This window comes from Ambystoma mexicanum, chromosome 14 (genome assembly GCF_040938575.1).
Source record: "Ambystoma mexicanum isolate Mex_15411 chromosome 14, UKY_AmexF1_1, whole genome shotgun sequence".
Lineage (NCBI taxonomy): Eukaryota > Metazoa > Chordata > Amphibia > Caudata > Ambystomatidae > Ambystoma > Ambystoma mexicanum.
In genome coordinates this window covers 165294082-165317398 of record NC_090940.1, presented here as the reverse complement: position 1 = coordinate 165317398, position 23317 = coordinate 165294082, and the positions used below count along the sequence as shown (strand labels likewise).

At 46.4% G+C, this 23317-nt stretch overlaps 1 protein-coding gene across 3 annotated transcripts in view; it reads left to right on the top strand.

The window, feature by feature from the left end:
- The window catches only part of SPTBN5 (spectrin beta, non-erythrocytic 5), a 1050196-nt gene that overhangs the window by 655114 nt on the left and 371765 nt on the right, over positions 1-23317 (top strand). For all 3 annotated transcript variants that reach the window (XR_011283950.1, XM_069638812.1, XM_069638811.1), the window contains exons 34-36: positions 1876-2031; positions 10264-10455; positions 15724-15822. Coding sequence is in view for 2 of the 3 variants with exons in the window: in XM_069638812.1 (XP_069494913.1) it covers positions 1876-2031; positions 10264-10455; positions 15724-15822 (447 nt within the window). In the remaining variant the exon portion in view is untranslated. The remainder of the gene's footprint in view (positions 1-1875; positions 2032-10263; positions 10456-15723; positions 15823-23317) is intronic.

The following is a 23317-nucleotide window of genomic DNA, read 5'->3' as shown; positions in this document are numbered from 1 at the left end:
TCACATGCTACTGAACAGTGCCACCTACTGGCACAGTGCACATGAGCATATCCGCCTGTTCTCTGAACTAGTGAGCTGCACCTGGTAATGTGTGTGTCTGCCAGCCCGCAGCACATGGGCGAGTCAGCTATTACAGAACTGGAGCAAAACCCATGCCATGTAGGCAGACTAGAACCATGTGCTGGCATTACCCGCACGAGCACCCCGCACTGTCACCTTCCAACCTATTGCCATTCATAAAACTGGACGCCTAGTACAATGGCACCTGCATGACTCACACTCGTGTTGCCAAACCACATCATCATTCAAGCAAGTCTGAGACAATGAGGGCTGTTGCTCAGAAATAAGTCAGAGGGCTTAGCCATGCCGAGCTCCCCCACAAATGAAGAACTGATTTCAAGTTTAGACACACAAAGGCATGGTTGGATTGCTGTGTCATCTAAAAGCAGCAACACAATAAGTGACCAGGAATGGATAAGCATCACATGACATTGCCTGTACCCAGGTATCATTGCAGTGCTGCCCCATCATATGCATGAGCTGGTGATACATTGTTTGTATATCTACAATAGTTCTGTGGGTGAATCTTAAATGCATTATGCTTCAAATGCCTTATTGCTTTTAACATCCATTAGCACCCTGTGTGAGGGGCACAGGCAATCAGGCTACTCACACCATGGCCTGCGTTCACTGGCACAAGCCCAGTATTCTGAGCAGCCTGGCTGCTGTATGGCCATCGCCCCTCGCTGCCTTCCTCTTGAGGCTGAAACATGTGTGGGGATGCTTGTGGCCTTGTGCAGAAGGGATGTGACCTAGCAGTTTGGGCTGCACTACTCCCTTTAGGGGTGGGACTAAGCCTGATTTGCATGTGGTCTTTCCCGTTTCTGTAATGGCTCGTCAGGCGAAGAACGAGTATTATTTTGAATTCATTAAATAATTCTGAAATCCTTCATTTCAGTCTTCTTGAAAACAGTCTTGTTTTCTTCCTAATTCTTGCTTTTCACTCTATAGTTTTCAGATATATCACCATATGCCACATTTGGCACTGTGTGAACAGACGATTACCAGGTGAATCCGTGTCTCCGCGACGTCACCAGGTTCTCAGTCTTGGGCAGCTATATATGAAACAAAGGCATTCTGGGTGTTAAAATCTTAGTTACCTTCGGTTCAAGAAATTGGACTTAAGAATTTGATAGCAATGATTTGTAAAAAGAAAGACCAGGACTAGGCATGTGACGGGCCTCATTAGGAGTATGGCGGTAAGGCAACAACGGCACCGGTATCGCTACCAGCACTGTTGGTACCGTACCGCCATACTAGGAGTTTTGCTCGTGGGTGCCCCTGCAGCCACCTGGTCTGACCAGGTGGCCGTACCGGCACCCACAAGCAGAACATGATGGTAACAATGGTACCAGTATAAACGGTACCGCTGCTACCATCCTCCCCATTCCCATTGAGCCCTATGGGGGCCCAAATGGGAATGGGGACGCCCGGCTCCGGCACCCGCACAAGGGGAATTACCGGGTCTGCCGAGGTGGGAATGGCCTGGTGATTGCCCTTTTGCGGGTGCCGGAGCCGGATGCGAGTTTGGGGGTAGCCTTGCCGGTAAAACCAGCAAGGCTACCTCCAACATCGTAATGAGGCCCAATGTCTTCTTGATGCACAGTCATGTGGTCCACCCATGCGAATATAGCTTCGATGGGTGGAGGGCAGTATTAGGACCTCTGTAGGATTCACATGCATGGAGGGTACATGTCCATCATTTTGAGGATGCTCCTGCCCACACCCGCTTTACACAGATTTGTGTTCCGATGTGGGATGTTGGGGTATTTGGAGGATGCAGGCTAACAACTATCCTTGATCTTCTGGACACAGGTGGAAGACTGGATCAAGGAGCGCAGGCAGCAGCTGGAGGACACGGACCAGCAGGGCTTTAGCGACCTGCGGGGAAAGCTCAAAGTGCTGCAGAAACATCAGGTCTTTGAGGCGGAGAACCTGGCCCACGAGGAGATCATCACAGATGTTACCCAGGTAAAGCAGGAGCTCTATCCAGAGGCTCCCTACCTATGCCAAGTCATTGAACCCTCTAACTCCCGTTCATGCCTAAACCCGGCATCCTGTTCATCGATTCATTCATCATCCATCTAGAATAGGGGACTACAACCTGCTGCTCCCAGCTGTTTTTGACCACGACTCCCATGATCCCTCACCATTATGCTGGCTAGGACTGAAGAGAGTTGTAGTCCAAAACATCTGGAGATCCAAAATGTAGCAAATCCAGCTTCAGAAAAAATACCACTGCCTCCAAAGGTGCCCAGAAACCCTGATTATAAAATGCAGTAAAATCTGCAGAATATCCACAATGAATCTGCCTGAAAATGAAGATATCAAGTCTTTTAATAAAGATGATTTGCATGTTCGTTGGTCATTCTAAAACCATAGCTGGATTTTGCTGTTCAGTGCGCCAGTGAGCCAACTCCACTCCTGCATGACCTGCCATTTGCTGTCTATGCAACTATTTGTGTGCCTGTGCAAAGCTATACTGTGCAGCTCTTGAATGTTCCTTTACAAATCTATGCAGAATGGCACATAAATCTACTGGCATATGGAAGTTGGCAACCTGTTTAGCCCAATACTAACATATTTCAAAACTTTACATAAGTGTACTTTTGTTACACTCTTCTCGCCTCTCAAAATCTTAAGGTATAGCACGCTGATGCCAAGGGGTGTCCATTTGCACATTGAAGTTGGAACGGACAGAGACTCTGTGATGGGAATGCAGTGAGGTGGGCTGCAGGGTAGATAGAAGAGAGCCTTTTACAGAGGAGTGATAAAAAACAAGAGAGCAGGAGAGCCTGTGATGGGGCCGGGGGTCAAAACATGAGTATGAAACCTGTGAAATGGGGGTAATGAAAAGAAGAGATTAGAGGCTATGATGGGGGCACATGACCAAAAGAGAAGAGAGCCTGTCAAAGAGGGATAATGAAAAGAAGAGAGAAGGAGAGCCAAACAGGGCAATTTTTGGAACTGTTCGGACTGGGAGGACCCAGGACCAGAACCCCTGTCCCTCTTAACATCAAGTAAGCTCCCTTGAATATGTGATTCACGCCTCTCTCCCAACAGCCCATTCTTACCATCACCACTCATTGCCAACTACACCGCTCACCAGCAACATTATGGACACCGCAAGGCAGCAACCTCACCCATGTCACCATACACCCGATCACCACTCCATCATCCACCATTACACTAAAACTAATGCTCGCCAATGACCACTCAGCAATCAACCATGCAGCTGACATCACTGGCCTCATCACCACACAAGACTTGGATGCCATCTTCATTGCTGAGACCTTGATGACATCCACCTCCACCCACATACTAGATGTCCTCACCTCCAGCGTCTACAGAATCCTACAATAAGACCGTCCAAACAAGATCGACAGAGTCCTTGTTATCATTCACAAGGCATTTTAGCCATGCACCCAACTGGACTTCGCCACCATTAGTTCTTTCAACAACCTATTCTGCCACTTCACACTCTCCCCAATGGACACAGACACTTTTCATCTCAGCTACAGACCACACAAGCCCAACATCACCTTCATTAAAGTCTTCACTGACTTGATCACCACCATATCTCCCACTCATGCCAACACCTTCCTCAGCAACTTTAACATCTCTGGTAACCCAGCAGCCAAACCAACAAAGAAAGATCTCCACTGCCTACTCGACACACTAAACCTCACACAGCACATGAAAGAACCAACTCACAGGAAAGGTAATATCCTCTACCTCATCATCACCACACTGCTCACCCGTCATCAAAGCTCTCTTATTCCGCTCAACTTGTCGGACCATCTGGCAATCCCCTTTGAGATTAGTCACACCACACCTCTCAAGCAAACACACTGGAAACCAAGCAATCAAGCCTTCAGATCTTTCAATAACTTCCCAGTGGAGGCCCTCACATAGGACCTCACCAAACTCCACCTCAGATGGGCTGATGTACCTCGCGTGAACCAGGACTGCAACCGGCTCCTCCAAGAACTCAACACCACTCCCACAAACAACATTAACCACCATGCACCAGTGAAATGGTGCACCCTCAAGCCTAAACCTTCAGCAACCTGGTACACTCAAGATCTCAACTTAAACAAACGAACCATCAGAAAACAAGAAAAGAATTGTCAAAAATCCTGCAGCGCATCTGACCTTGCCCTGCTCAAGGAACTCTGTGCTACACGCAGGCAACTGATCAACAATGCCAAGGCCAACTACTACCAAAACACTGGGCCATTGCCAACAATGAAAGCAGAGCCTTCTTCAAAGCCATCAAGCACTGTATCAGCCCTCTGCCCAACACACCGAAAGCACACTCCATCAAAAAAGCCACTGCCATCAACTCTTTATTCATCAACCAGATCAACATGATCCACCAACACATAGACACCAATGCCACAACAGACAGAAGACTACACATCCCATCTCACAAAATCACAACTACCAGGGCAATTTTCAATACTTTTACTATGGTAGACCTCACTGCCACCTTAGCACCCCTCAAGGCTACATTGTATGTGGATTACATCCTACCTGCATCCTTACTCAAGACCCTTACAATTTAAGCACTCCTCCCTTACTTGACAATCAACAGTTCCCTAACACAATGCACCTTCCCCTTGACCCTCAAGAACGGACAAATCCTCCCACTTCTTAAGAAACCAACACTGGGCCCTGACAATCTCATCAACTACGGCCCCATTACCCATTTTCCCTTTCTAGGTAAGATCCTTAACAAAGCAGCAGCAGCACAAGTCCTCCAACAAATCAAAGCCAAAACCCTCCTTTAGTCCTAGAAATCTGGCTTCAGAGCCAGATGCAGCACATAAACGGCTACCATCAAGATGATCAATAATGACCTTAAAATCCTTGATGATGGCCATCCTTGCCTCCTAGTTCCCCCTTACCTCTCTGCCGCATTTGACACAGCAAACCATCAGACACTCACCGACAATCTACATTGCCACATGGGGATCAGCAAGATCGTTCTCAATTGGTTCAAGCCCTACCTTGTGAACCAACTACAGTTTGTACAAATGGATTCTTCCAGATCACCAACTCTACCCATCACCTGTGGAGACCTGTATGGTTCCATCCTGTCCCCCGTGATCTTCAATCTTTACACAGAACTGCTCAGAAACCTCCTCTCTCCACACAACATCCACATTCACCAATATGCAGATGACACGCATATCTACATCAAGATATCCTCCATCGAAGACATCCACAGACTCTAGGCCTGCCTCACATTGATCTGGTCCTGGATGTCCAGTGCTTACCTGAAGCTCAACCCCTCCAAGACTGAATTCATTCTGCTGACCAACAACACCGAACACCCTGACAACCATACCTGGCTCTCTGCTATGAACCTCAAAGGATTCACACCCCAGCTGGCCCCCTGTGACAAGTTTTAGGTTCACCATCGACAGACACCTCATGTTCAAACAGCACATACCAAGGAAGACACAAATAGCCTGATACCAACTCTCTCTCCTGCAGAAAATCAAGCCCTTCATCCCAGAAACAACTTCAGATCCACTTTCCAAGCCTTGGTCCTCTCCCACCTGGATGGTGGCAATGCCCTTTTGGATGGCTTTCTGGCGACAACTCTGGCACCCCTGAAATGTATCCCACATGCTGCAGCAAGACTCATTAAAGGACTCCACAAATTCAACCACATCACCCCAACCCTCATCGAACTGCACCGGCTCCCACTGCAAGCCTGTATCATCTCCAAATCCTGTTGCATCATCTACAAGGCTGTTATCCTGAAGTCCCTAAGTACCCCACTGAGAAACTTGGTATCCCTGAAATATGACACTTGAATCACAAAAGTGCAGGAAGGAAACAACCAGAAGACAGACCTTCTCTGTCTACGCTCCAAGACTCTGGAACCTCCTCCCCGTCAACATCAGACTTGCCCCATCACTTCTACAGTTCAGGAAAGAGCTCAAGGCCTCCCTCTTCTAGGAATGGCTCCTCCTTAACACATAGGCCCACACACCCTACACTCCCCACCCCACCTGACACTCAGTGATATGCTCTCCACTTTCTTCCCCCATGCTTCCAATTGCCCACCCTCCCCTGTTAACTCCCGCCCCTTTTTTCTCTGTTCCCTCAATATGTTCTTCCCCCTATGATTGTAAAGCACTTTGTTGCTTCCCAAAGCTAGGTCTGCACCCAATAAATACACTAATAATAATAATAACAATAATAATAATAATAATAATAATAATAATAAAGCTTTTGATGGGGACGCAGGGCCAAAAGAAGAATAGAGTGCCTGTGAAAGAGGGGCAATGAAAATGAGAGGGAAAGAAAACCATGTGATGGGGATGCAGGGTCAAAAGAGTAGAGAGCCTGTGAAAGAGGGGTAATGAAAAGAAGAGGAGAGAGCCTTGGGTGGGGGTCAAAAGAAGAGCAGAGAGTCTGCAAAAGAGAGGTGATGAAAAGAAAAGAGGAGAGCTTTGATGGGGAAGTATGACAAGATGACCATTATAGGGAGCCTGCGATGGAGAGATATGAAAAAGAGTGTCTGATGGAGGGCAGGGTAAATACAAGCCTAGAGATAGAACGCCTGCTATGCAGAGTGTGGGTAAAAAAAGGGTAGCTCTTTTTATTAATTACTAATTTAATAAAGAACTGTTTATCCTCAAAATGGACAAAAGGTGCTGCAAAAAAAAATAATTAAAGTAACAAATTAAATATAAACAGGTGACTGATTCTCCCGTGGTCTAGCGATTAATGGAGGCAAAGAAAAGAGGATGTCAATGTACAATTGTGTGTGTGTGTGTGTGTGTGTGTGTGTACACATCTTTATACATGTACATTAACAGAGCGCTTAATAAAGGAAAGAGATGGAAAGATAGGAGGTTGTGAACTACACCGCCTATGATTGGTGTGTGGTGCAAAGTGAAAGGAAGTGTAGAGCCTGAGAGCCTAGGAGTATTATGGTGGGGGCAAAATAAGGAAGGGGGCATGTGATGGAAGAATTGAGAGCCTATAAAGGCACGGAGAGGAGGGTAGAGATGTTAAAGTAGGGCAGGTAGAACAGGGACGAAGAGCCTGTGATGGAGGGATGGAGGTTAAACGAAGAGTAGGGCTACAGAGCCTATAATGCGGGTTCGGGGGTGGTGGGGTGGGCAGAGTGAAAAGAACAGTACAGCTAGGGAGACATATGATGTAGGGAGGGGGGAGGGCAGAGTATAAAGAAGAGTAGAGCTAGAGAGACCTGTGATAGAGGGAGGGGGGAGGGCAGAGTATAAAGAAGAGTAGAGCTAGAGAGACCTGTGATGGAGGTGGGGGAAAGGTGGAGTATAAAGAAGAGTAGAGCTAGAGAGACCTGTGATGGAGGGAGGGGGGGCAGAGTATAAAGAAGAGTAGAGGTAGAGAGACCTGTGATGGAGGTGGGGAAAGGTGGAGTATAAAGAAGAGTAGAGCTAGAGAGACCTGTGATGGAGGGAGGGGGGGCAGAGTATAAAGAAGAGTAGAGGTAGAGAGACCTGTGATGGAGGTGGGGCGAGGGCTGAGTATAAAGAAGAGTAGAGCTAGAGAGACCTGTGATGGAGGTGGGGTGAGGGCAGAGTATAACGAAGAGTAGAGCTAGAGAGACCTGTGATGGAGGTGGGGGAGGACAGAGTATAAAGACGATTAGAGCTAGAGAGACCTGTGATGGAGGTGGGGCGAGGGCTGAGTATAAAGAAGAGTAGAGCTAGAGAGACCTGTGATGGAGGTGGGGGAGGACAGAGTATAAAGACGATTAGAGCTAGAGAGACCTGTGATGGAGGTGGGGCGAGGGCTGAGTATAAAGAAGAGTAGAGCTAGAGAGACCTGTGATGGAGGGAGGGGGGCAGAGTATAAAGAAGAGTAGAGCTAGAGAGACCTGTGATGGAGGGAGGGGGGGCAGAGTATAAAGAAGAGTAGAGGTAGAGAGACCTGTGATGGAGGTGGGGGAAAGGTGGAGTATAAAGAAGAGTAGAGCTAGAGAGACCTGTGATGGAGGGAGGGGGGGCAGAGTATAAAGAAGAGTAGAGGTAGAGAGACCTGTGATGGAGGTGGGGGAAAGGTGGAGTATAAAGAAGAGTAGAGCTAGAGAGACCTGTGATGGAGGGAGGGGGGGCAGAGTATAAAGAAGAGTAGAGGTAGAGAGACCTGTGATGGAGGTGGGGAAAGGTGGAGTATAAAGAAGAGTAGAGCTAGAGAGACCTGTGATGGAGGGAGGGGGGGCAGAGTATAAAGAAGAGTAGAGGTAGAGAGACCTGTGATGGAGGTGGGGGAAAGGTGGAGTATAAAGAAGAGTAGAGCTAGAGAGACCTGTGATGGAGGGAGGGGGGGCAGAGTATAAAGAAGAGTAGAGCTAGAGAGACCTGTGATGGAGGTGGGGGAAAGGTGGAGTATAAAGAAGAGTAGAGCTAGAGAGACCTGTGATGGAGGGAGGGGGGGCAGAGTATAAAGAAGAGTAGAGGTAGAGAGACCTGTGATGGAGGTGGGGCGAGGGCTGAGTATAAAGAAGAGTAGAGCTAGAGAGACCTGTGATGGAGGGAGGGGGGGCAGAGTATAAAGAAGAGTAGAGGTAGAGAGACCTGTGATGGAGGTGGGGGAAAGGTGGAGTATAAAGAAGAGTAGAGCTAGAGAGACCTGTGATGGAGGGAGGGGGGGCAGAGTATAAAGAAGAGTAGAGGTAGAGAGACCTGTGATGGAGGTGGGGAAAGGTGGAGTATAAAGAAGAGTAGAGCTAGAGAGACCTGTGATGGAGGGAGGGGGGGCAGAGTATAAAGAAGAGTAGAGGTAGAGAGACCTGTGATGGAGGTGGGGAAAGGTGGAGTATAAAGAAGAGTAGAGCTAGAGAGACCTGTGATGGAGGGAGGGGGGGCAGAGTATAAAGTAGAGTAGAGGTAGAGAGACCTGTGATGGAGGTGGGGAAAGGTGGAGTATGAAGAAGAGTAGAGCTAGAGAGACCTGTGATGGAGGGAGGGGGGGCAGAGTATAAAGAAGAGTAGAGCTAGAGAGACCTGTGATGGAGGGAGGGAGGACAGAGTATAAAGAAGAGTAGAGCTAGAGAGACCTGTGATGGAGGTGGGGCGAGGGCTGAGTATAAAGAAGAGTAGAGCTAGAGAGACCTGTGATGGAGGTGGGGCGAGGGCTGAGTATAAAGAAGAGGAGAGCTAGAGAGACCTGTGATGGAGGTGGGGGAAAGGTGGAGTATAAAGAAGAGGAGAGCTAGAGAGACCTGTGATGGAGGTGGGGGAAAGGTGGAGTATAAAGAAGAGTAGAGCTACAGAGACCTGTGATGGAGGGAGGGGGGGCAGAGTATAAAGAAGAGTAGAGCTAGAGAGACCTGTGATGGAGGGAGGGGGGCAGAGTATAAAGAAGAGTAGAGCTAGAGAGACCTGTGATGGAGGGAGGGAGGACAGAGTATAAAGAAGAGTAGAGCTAGATAGACCTGTGATGGAGGTGGGGGGAGGGTGGAGTATAAAGAAGAGTAGAGCTAGAGAGACCTGTGATGGAGGTGGGGGAAAGGTGGAGTATAAAGAAGAGTAGAGCTAGAGAGACCTGTGATGGAGGTGGGGGAAAGGTGGAGTATAAAGAAGAGTAGAGCTAGAGAGACCTGTAATGGAGGTGGGGGGAGGGGGGAGTATAAAGAAGAGTAGAGCTAGAGAGACCTGTGATGGAGGTGGGGGAAAGGTGGAGTATAAAGAAGAGTAGAGCTAGAGAGACTTGTGGTGGAGGTGGACGGAGGGCGTAGTATAAAGAAGAGTAGAGCTACAGAGACCCGTGATTGAGGTGGGAGAAGGCAGAGAGCCTGTGATAGAGGATGTAATGAACAAAAGAGTAGAGAAGGAGAGCCTGTGATGAGGAGCAGGGGTCACCCATATACCAAATATTTGACCTCACGGCGACCACACGTGCACAGCTCCTGTTCACAGTATGCTCTAGGCGTATTGTGGCGCACGCGGAAAGGGGAATAGCGAAGATGATAGACCTTTTATAGAACTGGGAGTAGAAGTGTTATTTTCTGTGCCATGCCATCTGCGCGCAGTGGCACTAGCGGACGCCAATGTGGCATGAGTTGAAACACTGCCATCTTCACCCCGCCTGGCTTGCTGCAGGTAGCCCAATCTGCTCCTCTTCTGAAATGTGCCTGGTTTGCTCTCCCAAGCTGACAAACGTGCCTTTCTGTTTCCTTCCCCACCTGTAAAGAAAGCAGAGTCGCTGATAGCAGGGCGGCACCCGAAGACAGCGGACATCAGCCGGAAGAGCCGCGCGGTGCAGGAGCACTGGGAGAAGCTGAAATGGGCCGTAGCCGCTCGGGGAAAGATGCTGGAGGACAGTCGGGACTTCCTGGAGTTCCTGCAGAAGGTGGACCAGATCGAGGCCTGGATTAGGGAGAAGGTGAATTTGTTGGGGGCGGGGGAGGTTGTGTTCCAGGGTTTGCTCAACAGCAGCTGGGGCATTAGTAGGAGAATTAATTTCTATGAAGAAGCTACTAGAGCAATCCATCCAGAGGATGGGGGAATTACCGGTTGGGTAATGCCCCTGGGGCAAAAGTTACAAACCTGAGCGAAACGAGGGCTTTAACATAGCCCTGGGACTTACCTGACTAGTAATGCCCCCCCTCCTAGGGTTCTATTACTATTAGTTGTGCCGGGGTACTAATAGTGTTTTTTCCAAGTGGCAAAACAACATGAAAGCTTTTTCTCAACTCGAGAAAACAATTATAATAATGGCTGCATTGGATTGGGGAGAAGGGACTACACGTAATGCCTTCTCCCTTTCCATGGCGGGCATTAAAACCATAGTAACAAAAAGAAAACAAAGAAAATGGCCGTCATGGATGAAAGCGAAGGGACTACATGAAGTCCCTTCTCCCTTTTCATGGCGGCCTAACGAAGAAAGCAATGGAACTCCAAGGGACATGGAGCGGTGAACATTGACAGGTGAGAATTTGTCGCGCTGGTAGTGACCAGGGGAGGGCCAATCAAATCATTCTTAACAATCTGATTGTCCCTAGCTGGGAACTAATACAGAATATACGACAAAGGTCTCATAGCAGGGCAGCAATCCATAGAGACATACTGAGAAAAAACAGAAGAACACCCTGAAAAAGAGCCGTAAGATTAGTTGACATACCCTTTTTGTAGCTGCTAATTTCCAGCTTCTCCATGCTACGCGCTCAACCTCAGTACAGGTAAATGGGGTGCATAGTAAAATATACCTGGGGGATTGAACCCACATATACTCCAATGATCACTCTCCTACTTGCAGTAGGACCACTCCATGACCTTTCATCTGCATGGTAGCTAGCTTCAGGCATGAGGAGAAATGGCATAGTGACATAGGCACAAACCTATGCCCAGTATTCATCGGTGACACCCAGACCCACGCAAGCTCTAAAGGTCATTAGAACCCGGGGCGGGGGGCACTGGCAATCAGGTTCGGCGGATCACAGGCTGAAATCTCTGATCTCAGCCCTGGTTCCACAAAACCCACAGACTGGCTACCCTGTCACAGGCTGCCATCTCCCTCCCCCCACCCTCCTGGTTTTGTATTTTTCATTAATTTTCCAACCCCTCTCTCCTGCCCCACTTATCTTATTGTTGTGGCAGTGGCACCAGCTGCCGCCGCAGCAGCTTCCCTCCTCCTTTTTCTTGCCGCCATGGTAATAGAAGAGGGGCTCCATACGGAGCCCCGCCTTCTACAACCATAGCAGCCATTTTGGATAAGTATTTTCATTCATTGAATAGGAAGCGCATGGTGTCCCGTTCAGTGAATGAAACAATTCTTTATTTTTAGCACTCCGGGTTACCAAGGCGGTAGGTAACCCGGGGGGGTAGGTGATAATGACATTAACACCCATTCCAAGGGCTGGAACGGAGGTAACCGCCCAGAGCCCTGGCTAACAACCCTCGCTTCGCTCAAGCCATTAAATTAGGCTGCCAGGCCATTACCCCACCCGTTCCAGCCTTGGAATGGGGTGTTAACGCCACATTTCTACAGCCAAATAACCGTATGTTTGCAGTAGTGCCCTGCCCCATGGGAAATGCACTAAAACAGAAATATAACCCAGCCTAGTGCAGGGGTGATAGTAGATTGTATGGGATGAGATATGTGACCCCTGATCTGTCGTGCACACAAGCCCATTGAAGAGGCTCAGTATTCAGTAGACACATCAGTAACCCCCAATTCTGCTCCCCCGCATCGGCCGAAATTCCAGGAGACACTAGGCTTCCCTTCCCACCCCTCATCTCTGTTAGCAGTGCATTCATCCCATTCTCTGTGGCTAAACAACCTGAAAATACACCTTTAGATCTTCATGTGGTATGCCCAGCCCAGTCATTGGTCTTAAATACTGGTCCGCGACCTAGCCCATCACCTTGGCAAGAGGAACCCATCATCACTGGATAGGTGAACAGCAGGCGTTCTGTTAATACCTTACCTTATAGAAGAGTCTCCTTTTCTCCACTGTTCAACCACAGCCAGTTATGTTCCCTTCACTGTTCTCTGCGAGCAAAGGATAACCCTGAAAGTAGTGTCCCCAGATCTCTGATGAAGACGCGGCAGTGAAGCGCCACCATCAGCATACATATGATGCCGTAAAACACGCTCCTCTGGCTCCGGTGACAATGCCGCGAGACAGATGTTTAAACTGCATAGTCAGGAGACAGATGTTACATTCTGCAGGTGACGTGCACTTTCTGGGAGGTAGATTCATGCAGCTGGACTCCGCCCCCTCTCCCTGTCACAGTCTGGATGCGCAGGCCTCACTTCCTCCTCCTCCTCCTGAAGAAAAGGACGTCCCTCCTCCGCGTCTACGCCAAACTCTTAGGTGCCAAAACTGAGATGAACAGAATGCCTTCTGGAATGGGTATCTACAGGAAAGATAGCTCACAGCGAGAACACCCAGAATCCTGAAGGAATCCAGGCTTAGGTTCCATGCTGCTGATGAACAGAATCAAACAAGTGAGGAGCCTGGCGACAACGATGAGAATTGGTAAAGTAGTGGCAGGACAACGTGAATGCAAATGCTACGTCATATGGGACCAGGAAAGAATAAAGTAACAGCCTGCTGGTAGCCATGTTATGAATATTTTCAAGGACTTTAGTTGCAGACATCTTGGAGTGTGGGGAAGAAATGTCCGCTTGCTGCTATCAAAACAATCTGCAAGCTGTCCTCCAAGCCGAACACCAAAGAGGAGTCAAGGACACCAACTCAAAATACCACTGGTGTAAAAGGACCAATACTATCTGACCCCCAAACAGCTGTGCATGTTCTAATGTCCCAAGTTTCTTAGCAGATCCCGATTCCTCAGACCTCCATGTTGACTTGGGCATCCCTAATCACCATAATGCCTCATGAATTGGAGTACATCATGTTTAACCTGATGCCTTGGTCACCAAAATCACCCTAACACACCATAATGGCAATCAGTGACTAATAAATCCATTCATTTGTTGACCGTTCCTGAGATTGCCATACAATTGGCCAAATATACTAGGACGGCTTACTGGTCCACCATATTAGATAAAGGGGGAAAGGTTCAGCAGAAGAAGGCTGTTGATAGGCCCATCATTGTTCAATGTCCCCACTTGTTCTTCAGCTTCAATATGGTGGTTGCAGTGATGCTCAGTGGCCAGAGTGCTGATTGGAGCTCTCTCAATAAAGTCCTCTCTGTTTTTTCAGGTACACAAGACAATCTTCTTTGAATGGGTTTTGTTGGAAATAGCTCTAAAGAGCTATGCCCTTCAGTTTCTTTATTTTCTTGTCTCTTGTCCTTCCAATACATTTCTGGGCATGCACCATTGCCCAACGCTATAGTACGATTTGCTCTTCACGCTAGATCAATGAAGTTTAGAGACACTGCCGATAGGACAAGAGGGAAGGGGCTCCTAATCCTACTGAATCCCCACCCAGAAAAGGAAGAAACTCAAATTAGTATCCGACAAGGGACAATCAGATTGTATCAAACGATCTGATTGGCCTTCACTTTTCTTCAACTGGCCTCCATGGAAAGGGAGAAGGGGCTACATGTAGTCCCTTCTCCCCGATCCGTGGTGACCATTTAAAAAAAATATATTTTATTTTCTTGAGTTGTGAAATGGTTTCCACGTTGTTTCGCAAATCGGGATGCTCATAGAAATAGAACCCTTGTATGGGCTTCACTCAGGCTTGTAACTATCGTCCCTGGGGCATTACCTAAAAGTTAATGCCCCCCTCTTTGGGTTCTGTTACTTTATCGAGACCCTTCATAGATCTGCAGGACCACAACAACTATTTGATAAAGGGGATATTCCAAATCAGTATCATTGTGCAGAATCTCTTTGTCTGAACTGAGATGAAGACTGGAGGTAGGTTCGTACATTTCAGGATGCCTACTTCCACATTTCCTTCCATCTGTGTCCCAGAAGGTTTTGGGGTTCATGGTTTCCAAAGCAATGACCAGCTCTGAATGCTTCTTTCCGGGCTCAGCTTTCCTTGCAAGTTTTCATTAAGTCTAAATACGAGATGAGATTGAATCCGGGGTGGCTGAGTGGTCGACATTCCATTTTTTGGATGACCGGCTTATACAATCTCTTTAAATGGAAGAGCCCCTTGGAAGCCTACAACTAACTCTCAATGCAGTGTGTGTGGTAAGCCGAGCAAAGACTCTGTCGCAGCTCTTTGAAAAACTTTCATTAATCATGGCTGACCCACGCAAGAGATCGAGAGTAGAGTTGCGTTCCCTAGAGAGAGGTACCATTGCATCGTGCAGATGATAGACGTATGTCTACCAGGATGGCCCGTTCAGACAGGAACATTCCTAAGGCTTCGGCATCTTCTGACCTCATGTATCCGAGCACTGACATTTGCACGACTCCAAATTGGCCAAGCCTGATGGTTTCTGGGAAAAGCCTGGTCTCTGAGAAAATGCAAATCTTCGCTTTAAAATACGGATAACCCAATGGTCTGTTCCTTTTCGTGAATGGTGGTGACATCAGTCTCTGTACATGCGTGGCTGCCTTTTCAGTTCCACGTCACCAAGTTGCGGAAATGCCAGAATTCATTATATGGTTGGGTGGTGAAGGGGGCGCGTTCGTGGTTTGTGGAAGCTAGAACAAAATAGATTACACATTAACTAACACAACTGGGTCTACATGGCTTTACTACTCAAGTCCAAGGAGAACGTGTTCTGATCAGGAGATACAGAACACGTAAGTAATGTTCTAACTCATCACACAAGAGGGGCCGACCTACTGGATCCCTTCCAAGGAGGAAAGGAAGCAAATGTATCTTTTAGCAAGTTGATTCGCTGATGGATCAGGAGCTTGAAGGTGACGGCTTTATAAATAGGTCAAAAGTTCAGATCCTAGGCTAGTAAGGCAGGACACCCCCGCCGACCATCGCAGCCATACACGGCTCAGTTACTCCACCCACACTGATTCCGAGCCAGGTAGATGTGTACCTGGCACTCGCTAGCACTCCCTGGCAGAGATGTGAGTACCTGGATAGTGACAACAAAACCTGGAAATGGTGTGAACACCTTATCTGGTACCAGAGAAATCAATGGTAGTGCCTAGGCATACAATGGCACCAGCTGGCAATTGATTGGCCGCTGGTAGATATGTGTGCAATAGCACAAATTGTTCAATGTGTCAATGCTTGCTTTGTGTATCTCTCTGCAGGAGGTGATGATCAATGTTGGCGATGTAGGAGAAGACTACGAGCACTGCCAGCAGCTGATGAAGAAACTGGGCGAGTTCCGAGGAGCCGGACATGGAACAGTAAGATACCAGCCTCAGACTCCCTCTGACATGCCCTTGAATCTGAGCCCGGGGGCATTTTCACCATTCAGCCTGGTTGTCTCTTATTCTCTCTCACTTGCAGGATCGTATTCTCGAAAAGGAACTATAGGCCCATGCCTCGGGGCTCCCAAGTTTAGGGGGGGGCCTGTAAGTTCTAGACCCACGCCGCTAGTTGTTCTTAGGTCTGGCTAGAGATAGCTTTAACTCTCTACTTAACTCCCTATTTGACATTCCTAGGAGATGTGGCTCTCAGCTGCTCCATGATGCAGAAGGAGTGCATTGTGGGGAAAGCTCTGTTATAGTGGCAGCCCTTTTCTCGAAGCCAGTGGAACTGTTTAAGCTGAGGGCAGAGTTGTTGAATGCCGCTTTTAAGAGCTTGTTTTGTTTCCATGCTGCTTGGTGCACTGATGTGTTTATCACCTTTGTACTGCATTACATCATGTTTGTTATTTTAGTTCTGACCATTATTACAATTGTCTATTGTTGCCACCTTTTGTGTGGCTGAAGAATGGGGCCATGATACATTGAGGGGCTGTACTTTGAAAGAGAGCCTGTGCAGACCCAAATGTGCCTTTAGCAGTGTTAAGCGAGAACAAATGGTTACAATGTTACAGAAAAGGCTGCACAAAAAAAAGCATCTAGGGTATTCTGAAGGAAATATTCAAAGGCATAACTTAAAAACTGGGGGTTCTCCAGCTGTATACCTGCAGCCCATGCTGAACCTTTTATCTAGGTGACACACATATATTTTGGGTGGCTGTTTGGGGCATCTTATGGGCCGGGCAGAGAGGCACAGGACAAGCAACAAGAAAAAGAAATATGTTGTATTCCTTTTTGTTTGGCTGCTTTCAACCTTGCATGGTCAGGACCCTTAAGTGCTAAGGGCGTTTATTTCCGTCCTGAATTTCCATAAGGCATCATTGTAGGCTCCGCCCACTCCGAAATTAGGTGGTTTTAATAAGGGCATGGCCATAACATTTTAGCACTTCCCATCTGTTAAAAGTACCCTCTTTTCTCGTGGGTGAATTAGACGGTTGCTCCTGTATTGGGACCAGTTCTAATTGAAAGACTGCACATGGAACTAGAGTTCCCTACTAAATCTGCGCCGTCCTCCCAGACAATCAAAGCGAGTCACAAAATAAAACTCTTTCTTAAAAGCTTTGTCTGCTAGTTTAGCACACAGAAACAAGGTGTTGCTCTTTTGTGGCTATTCAAAAGTTATTGGTATCATGAATAACAAGCTGGACGTGTGTGCTAAACAATTACTACAGCCCATTGACCTTATCACATGATTTATTTTAGTGTGTGTCTTTGAGTGCTGGAGCTGTAGTGGTGTAAAACAGAGAAGAATGTTCAGGCTTGCATTGCATTGCAGTCTGGGACTTGCAGTCTTCTGTTCAGGGCCTGGAAAATAATGCTATAATCATGTTCTTTTGGTTTAACATGTTTCTATAAGGATTTATATGGTGACTTGACAGGCTGCTTCACTCTTGATTATATCTATCAGAGAGTACCATGGCTATTGAACACCAAATCTTATATATGTGAAAAGGCTAGACCTTGGTTGGTCTGTGGACCAATGTCTTGATTGCAAAGCGGGCTAAAATAACGGCTTCGCCGCTTAACGAAACAGTTTGACCCTGTGCGCTTAATTCAATCGCATTGTGCCTTATCAGTATAATTGGGATTTCCTAGAAGTGATTCAATTCATGCTGACAAAAAAACGCCTCCCTTAAAATGGGGTAGATTTAATGTTTCTTATGGACAAAAAATGGGGTCCCCCTTCATGTGCCCCTGCTTTTGACTTCTGAGGCTGTTGCAGAGAAGTTAATTATTGTAGCACCAGCTCCATAGCACTTGTTTTGACAGGAGGATGTATATTCTCACCAGCCAGTCAGGGAAGAGGGATTCTACTATAGGAGACTGACTGCAGCAGAACCAGCATGCGTTTCCTTACCACTGGAGTCGCTTGGGAGGGGCAGAGCTCTGTCCGACGGGCGCATGGGTAAAGCATTTTCCTCTGCCCTCTTATGCTATGTTAAGTTGGGTACAACGTCCTGTCATCGACAGACTTTTTTTCGACATTTTTTTACAAACATTTTTCAATGAAAAAACTCATCGAAACATGTAGGGGGTGGGAAAGTGACTATTAGGGGTGGGGGGTCGAGAATAGAGAAAAAACAATGCGTGATGGGCGTTTGGGGGGACCCCCCTCACAATAGATTTTTTTTAAATCTGATGAGTTTTTTCATTGAAAAATATACCTCAAAAACGAATTGAATAAAAATCGGTCGAAGAAATGACACAGAACCGTTAAATTGTAAGGCACAACTTTGGCCATTTTCATGATCTGTTTGTGTGTCGGTATCTGCAAGAGGTGGAATAAGGGACTAACAGGAATGGAGGGAGCCGGACAAGACTATAAATCTATCTATCTATCTATCTATCTATCTATCTATCTATCTATCTATCTATCTATCTATCTATCTATCTATCTATATTAATTTTTGTATAGGGCTAAATCGCCCTGAGGCCTCAAAGTGCTCACATTGACAGAAAAACAAAGACATGAAACACAGAAAAGGGGGTAAGCAGAGAGGTAGGAGAACCGACAGTGCAGAGAGAAAGGCGGGGACTTACTCCATCCCATCATCAAAGAGCCAAGTCTTCAACTGCCTTTTAAACAGGTTAATAGCACCACAATTCTTGAGTGACAAAGGTAGGGAATTCCAGAGTGTTGGTGCCCAGAAGTTAAAATTGGTGTTACCAATTCTTTTTAAGAACTGACGAGGTATCAGCAAGTCTAAATTGTTGTTAGAACACAAGTTTGTCCTAATGGGGGCTTTTATTAGTTTTCTAGCAAGCGATTTAGGAGCAGCACCTGTAAGAAATTTAAAGATCATTACTGCGCTCTTGAATTTAATTCTTTGAACAACCGGGAGCCAATGAAGGGTCCTCCTAGCGGTGGAGGTTCTGGAGAGTCAGCTAGGCCATTTAATGCTCTGACGTTAAGAGCATTAAATGGCCGTTCTGACGTTGGAACCATCCAAAATGGAATCCATCCATTTTGGATGGATTCCATTTTTTTAGGTTAAATTTTGCGGTGCCCATTATGAGACTGTTGCAGTAGTCCAGTTTGGAGTTTATTATTGCCCCTACAATTACAGCGAGATTGGGCTAAGATAAGTAGGGACGTATTTGTCAGAAAAGGCTGGTAAGAAAGGCGCAGATAGATTTAAGATATGACACGTGCCTTTTAAGGATAGGGCACAATCCAAGAATATGCCCAGCGTTTTTACACAGTTGGACACTATAATAATACTGTTATTGATTTAAAAATGTTGCTATCGATCCTCTAGTCTTTTTAGTCTCTGGGGAGTACCCATTTTCATGAGTTCTGTCTTCGTTTCATTAAGGGCCAGGGAGTTAGAAGCCATCCACTTTTGTATGGCTGAAAACACCTCTCTAACTCTCTGGGTGTCTTTTTCATAGTCTCCTGATAATGGGGAAACCAGCTGGGTGTCATTCGCATAGTTTGTAAACTTGACCCCAGGTTTGTAGCATATTGCATAAAAGCTTGGAGAAAATGTTAAAGAGAAGGGGCGACAAGCAGGACCCCTGTGGGACACCGCATAGCAGAGGAGTTTGTAGAGAGATAAAGTCCCCCTTAACAACTGCTGCCATTCTAGGGCATAGGAAAGATTTGAACCAGTCTCCTGCGGCGAGAGAGCATCTACCAACTGTTATCAGTCTTTCTGCAAGTAGGTCGTGATTAATAAGATCGAACGCCGAAGAGAGTTCTAACAGAAGGAGTAGTGCTGGATGCAATGTTTGCCTGTAAATCCAGGAGAACTGTCTCAGTGCTGTGATTGGCACGGAATCCTGATTGTTCTTCCGCAAGTATGTCATTTCCTTCTATGAATTTTTGGTATTGTTGGTAGGCAATCTTATCTATTATCTTCAACAAGAAAGGCACATTCGTGATGGGCCTGAAATTTCCTGGAACTGAAGGATCAAGATTATCCTTTTTGATAAGTGGGGTGATCCATGCCTCTTTGATATTACTGGGCAAGTTGACTCAGCAAAGGACTGGTTTACAAGGTGGACTACCCAGGGGGGTAAAGTCTCAGCGAAATCCTTGAATAATTTAGCTGGAAATTAGTCTCCTTTACAAGAGGAGGGTCTAAGTTTGTGAATGATTTCGAGGACCTCTGTCACGGTGACTTTTTTAAAGGTAAAAGTCTCAGGAGGAGATGGAGTGGACTGAGGCATAGGTCTGGTACAGTAACATCTTTGGAAAAGATCCTTAATTGTTCCTTAATAACTAGTTGATGTTTTTCAGTTTTGCTGGTGAAGGCTTCATGAACAGCTTGACACCAAGCATTACTTTCTTGTTCCTGGCTATTTACTGGAGCATTTTTTAGATCCTTTAAGATGGTAAAAATGTCCTTGGAATGGGACTTTGCTTGATGAATTCTTGTATTAATATATGTAGCTTTGACATTTAAAATGTATTCTTTATAGTGTTTAACAGCTTGTTTATAACTGAGCATTGTTTCAGCTGAGGGGACTTTTCTCTAGCGTCTTTCCGCTTTACGTTTACTCTGTCTGGCAGCCAAGATATCCTCTGAAAACCATTTATTTTGGTTGGTGGATTTTTTTCATTTTGGCTGGTTTAAGTGGGGCCAGTGAAGAGAGGGAAGGAGTGGGGTTACCTGCTCTTTAAATGCAGCCTTGGTCACGTTTTGTTTGGTTGCGCCAGGACTTGAGTGATTTTTTTGCAGCCTTGGTCACGTTTTTTTGGTTGTGCCAGGACTTGAGCGATTTTTTTTTTAATTAACCCCTCGATCTGAGGAAGATGTGTCAGACACTCAAAGTTTACAAGGTGGTGGTTTGACCAAGTGCAATCCATTATAGATGAAACAATTACTTCTTGTTTTTTTGTGACAATCCATTCCAAGATATTACTGCTACTATGAGTAGTGGATTGGATCTGTTGTTGAAAGCCAATGGATTCCAGTGACATTATAAGATCATTGGCCTTGTTATCTGTAGGGTTGTTATACCAAAGATTACAGTTCCCAAGGATAATAACAGCAGAAGAATTTGTAGATAACTCTCCTATGGTGGCCAATGATTGTTCTTCAAATAGAGGAGTAGCTCTAGGGGGGGCGGTATAAAAACATGAGGGTAATAGAAGAAACAGGATTTTTCTTAAGTTTCACCATTAAAGCTTCACCGTTATCCAAGTAAGAGCTGTTAATTGTGTGAATCTTTAGATTGTGCTGATAGATAATGCCAACCCCCCCCCCCCTCCTCTGCCTTCCTCCCGATTGGTTTGTAAAGCAAGATATCCATCAGGGGTGGCCAGAAGCAAGGCATGATAAGATGTTTCCGTCATCCACGTTTCTGTGAGGAAGAGGATGTCTAAATTCTGCTCCTGAATAAGGTCTATAATCTCCACGGCATGCTTCACAAGGGATCGAGTGTTTAGTAGACAGCACCACAATTTCCCTTGGCTTGTCTGTGGTGGGTTTTCCAGTATCATCTTAGAAAGGGTAGCACAAGGGATCTGTGGTAGAGGCTCTTCAGTCCCGAGGGTCTTAACAGCTGCCTCACATGGTTGGGGGTGGCCAGTACCACATGTTGTCACTAAATCGGGAGTATTAAGTGGGTGAGGGGCATTCAAGGGCACCAGGAGTTGAGTGGTCCTCAGCTCCTCCCCAGCATCAGAGTTGAGTGTAGTAGCTAGAGTAGTTGCCGGTAAACTTACAACTTTTGCTACTTCTGAGGATAAGAATGGAAAGGGATGCTAGGTTTAAGTAGGACTGCAGTGGTGATGTATGTAGAGCAGAAACGGTTGTCCTTTGCAGGGTGTGTAAGTCTGAGACATTTTTACGTTTTTTAGGGTTTTCTGCATCAGTGCATAGAGTGCACTTCAGGTTGATAATGCAAATTGTTTTTGGACTGTTTGTTTTGCCTGTAAGAGTGGTGTTTAAGGAGAGTGTGGAGAGTTGTGTTGGGGTCTTTGTGGCGAGTTGGTGTAGTGTTTAGGGAAATGTGGTGTCCCTGCATGTCCTAGGGTGGTGTACATTGCTTTATGTTTATCAGTGTGGTTTTGGTGGTGGAGAGGTGTGTGGAAATGTGTTGTCGGTTAAGGTGGGAGGCATAATCATTTAGAGGTGTGGTTGTTGCCGTACCTTGCCCAGAGGGCCATCCAACAACAACTGCAAGCAACCTTTTTGACTTTTAAAACAGCAAAATAGTTGAATTGATTTATTTATATTCAGGCAAAACCTTCTTTCTCCAACTTTTATGCCCTGTGACACTGTCTCATGCAATGTTAGGATAAATCATGCTATGCAGGTTATGCTATGTCAGGGTCCACAATTTGTAGTGGCCTCTCCTGAACTTTGCTTGTGATTGCACAATGACGCATCACAGATTCAATTGCAGCACCACTCAGGCTTACATATTGGCTGTCCAAATCCAGGCATCGAGGAACGTATCCATGCCGGGTTTTCAGGATACCCCTCATCAATAGGTATGAGATAAATTTGCATACAACGATTCTAAAAGTATGTACATTTTTCCTCATGAATGTTAATGAGGGATATCCCGAAAACCCATCAGGATTACAGCCCTCCAGGCCCGGATTTGGACAACACAATGCAGATGGATGTGCACCATGAACTAACAACGGATAAAACCAGTGACACCCACCACATCACAATCACAACACTACAATGCTAGCACATGCCCATAAATAGATTAATTTCTGTTTTTATTAAAGTTGTGTTTTGGGCAAGGTCACATGGCCCCTGGCAACACTGGCTGGCCCCCTACACCCAGGCCCACGGTAACACTGCCCGAAATTCTGAATTACATCTGCCAACTACCCCCCCTACCCCTCCCTTATACCATAATGCAGCACTTTTTGTTTTTAAAGTTTGGGGCAATGCTGCCTGCCCTGCCACCTCCCCCCCCCCGAACCCCCAGTCCAGCAAGGAGACATCTAATGACAGCGGCCCCCTCCTGCAATGCCACCAACTCCACATCCAGTATGTAGGAAGGGTGGTGTAATGTGTATTATATGTGTTCATACATGCACAGTCATGCCTAACAAACATTTCTAAGGTTGGAGGAACCTGAAAAAATAAGTGCATGTCTGGAACATAGTGTCAGCATCTTGGTAGCAAATGCTGTTTTGTTAATAATTAAAACCAGCTCCACACATTAGTTCTGCTGTATTATTAGGTCACCCTCCCTTCATTTCAAACGCGGGACTTAAGTAGTTCACATTGGAGCTCCTGCAGATAAGGCACAGTTAGATAACATGGTTTGCTTTAGGTAGGCGGTGAAGCCGGGATGTGAGAGCAGTTTGCAACTTAAGCACTTGACCACTTATCTTCTTGGGTCTAGTTGGTTTTAATGTTTGGCTTTCAAGAATACCTTTTCTAGAGATTACTTGATG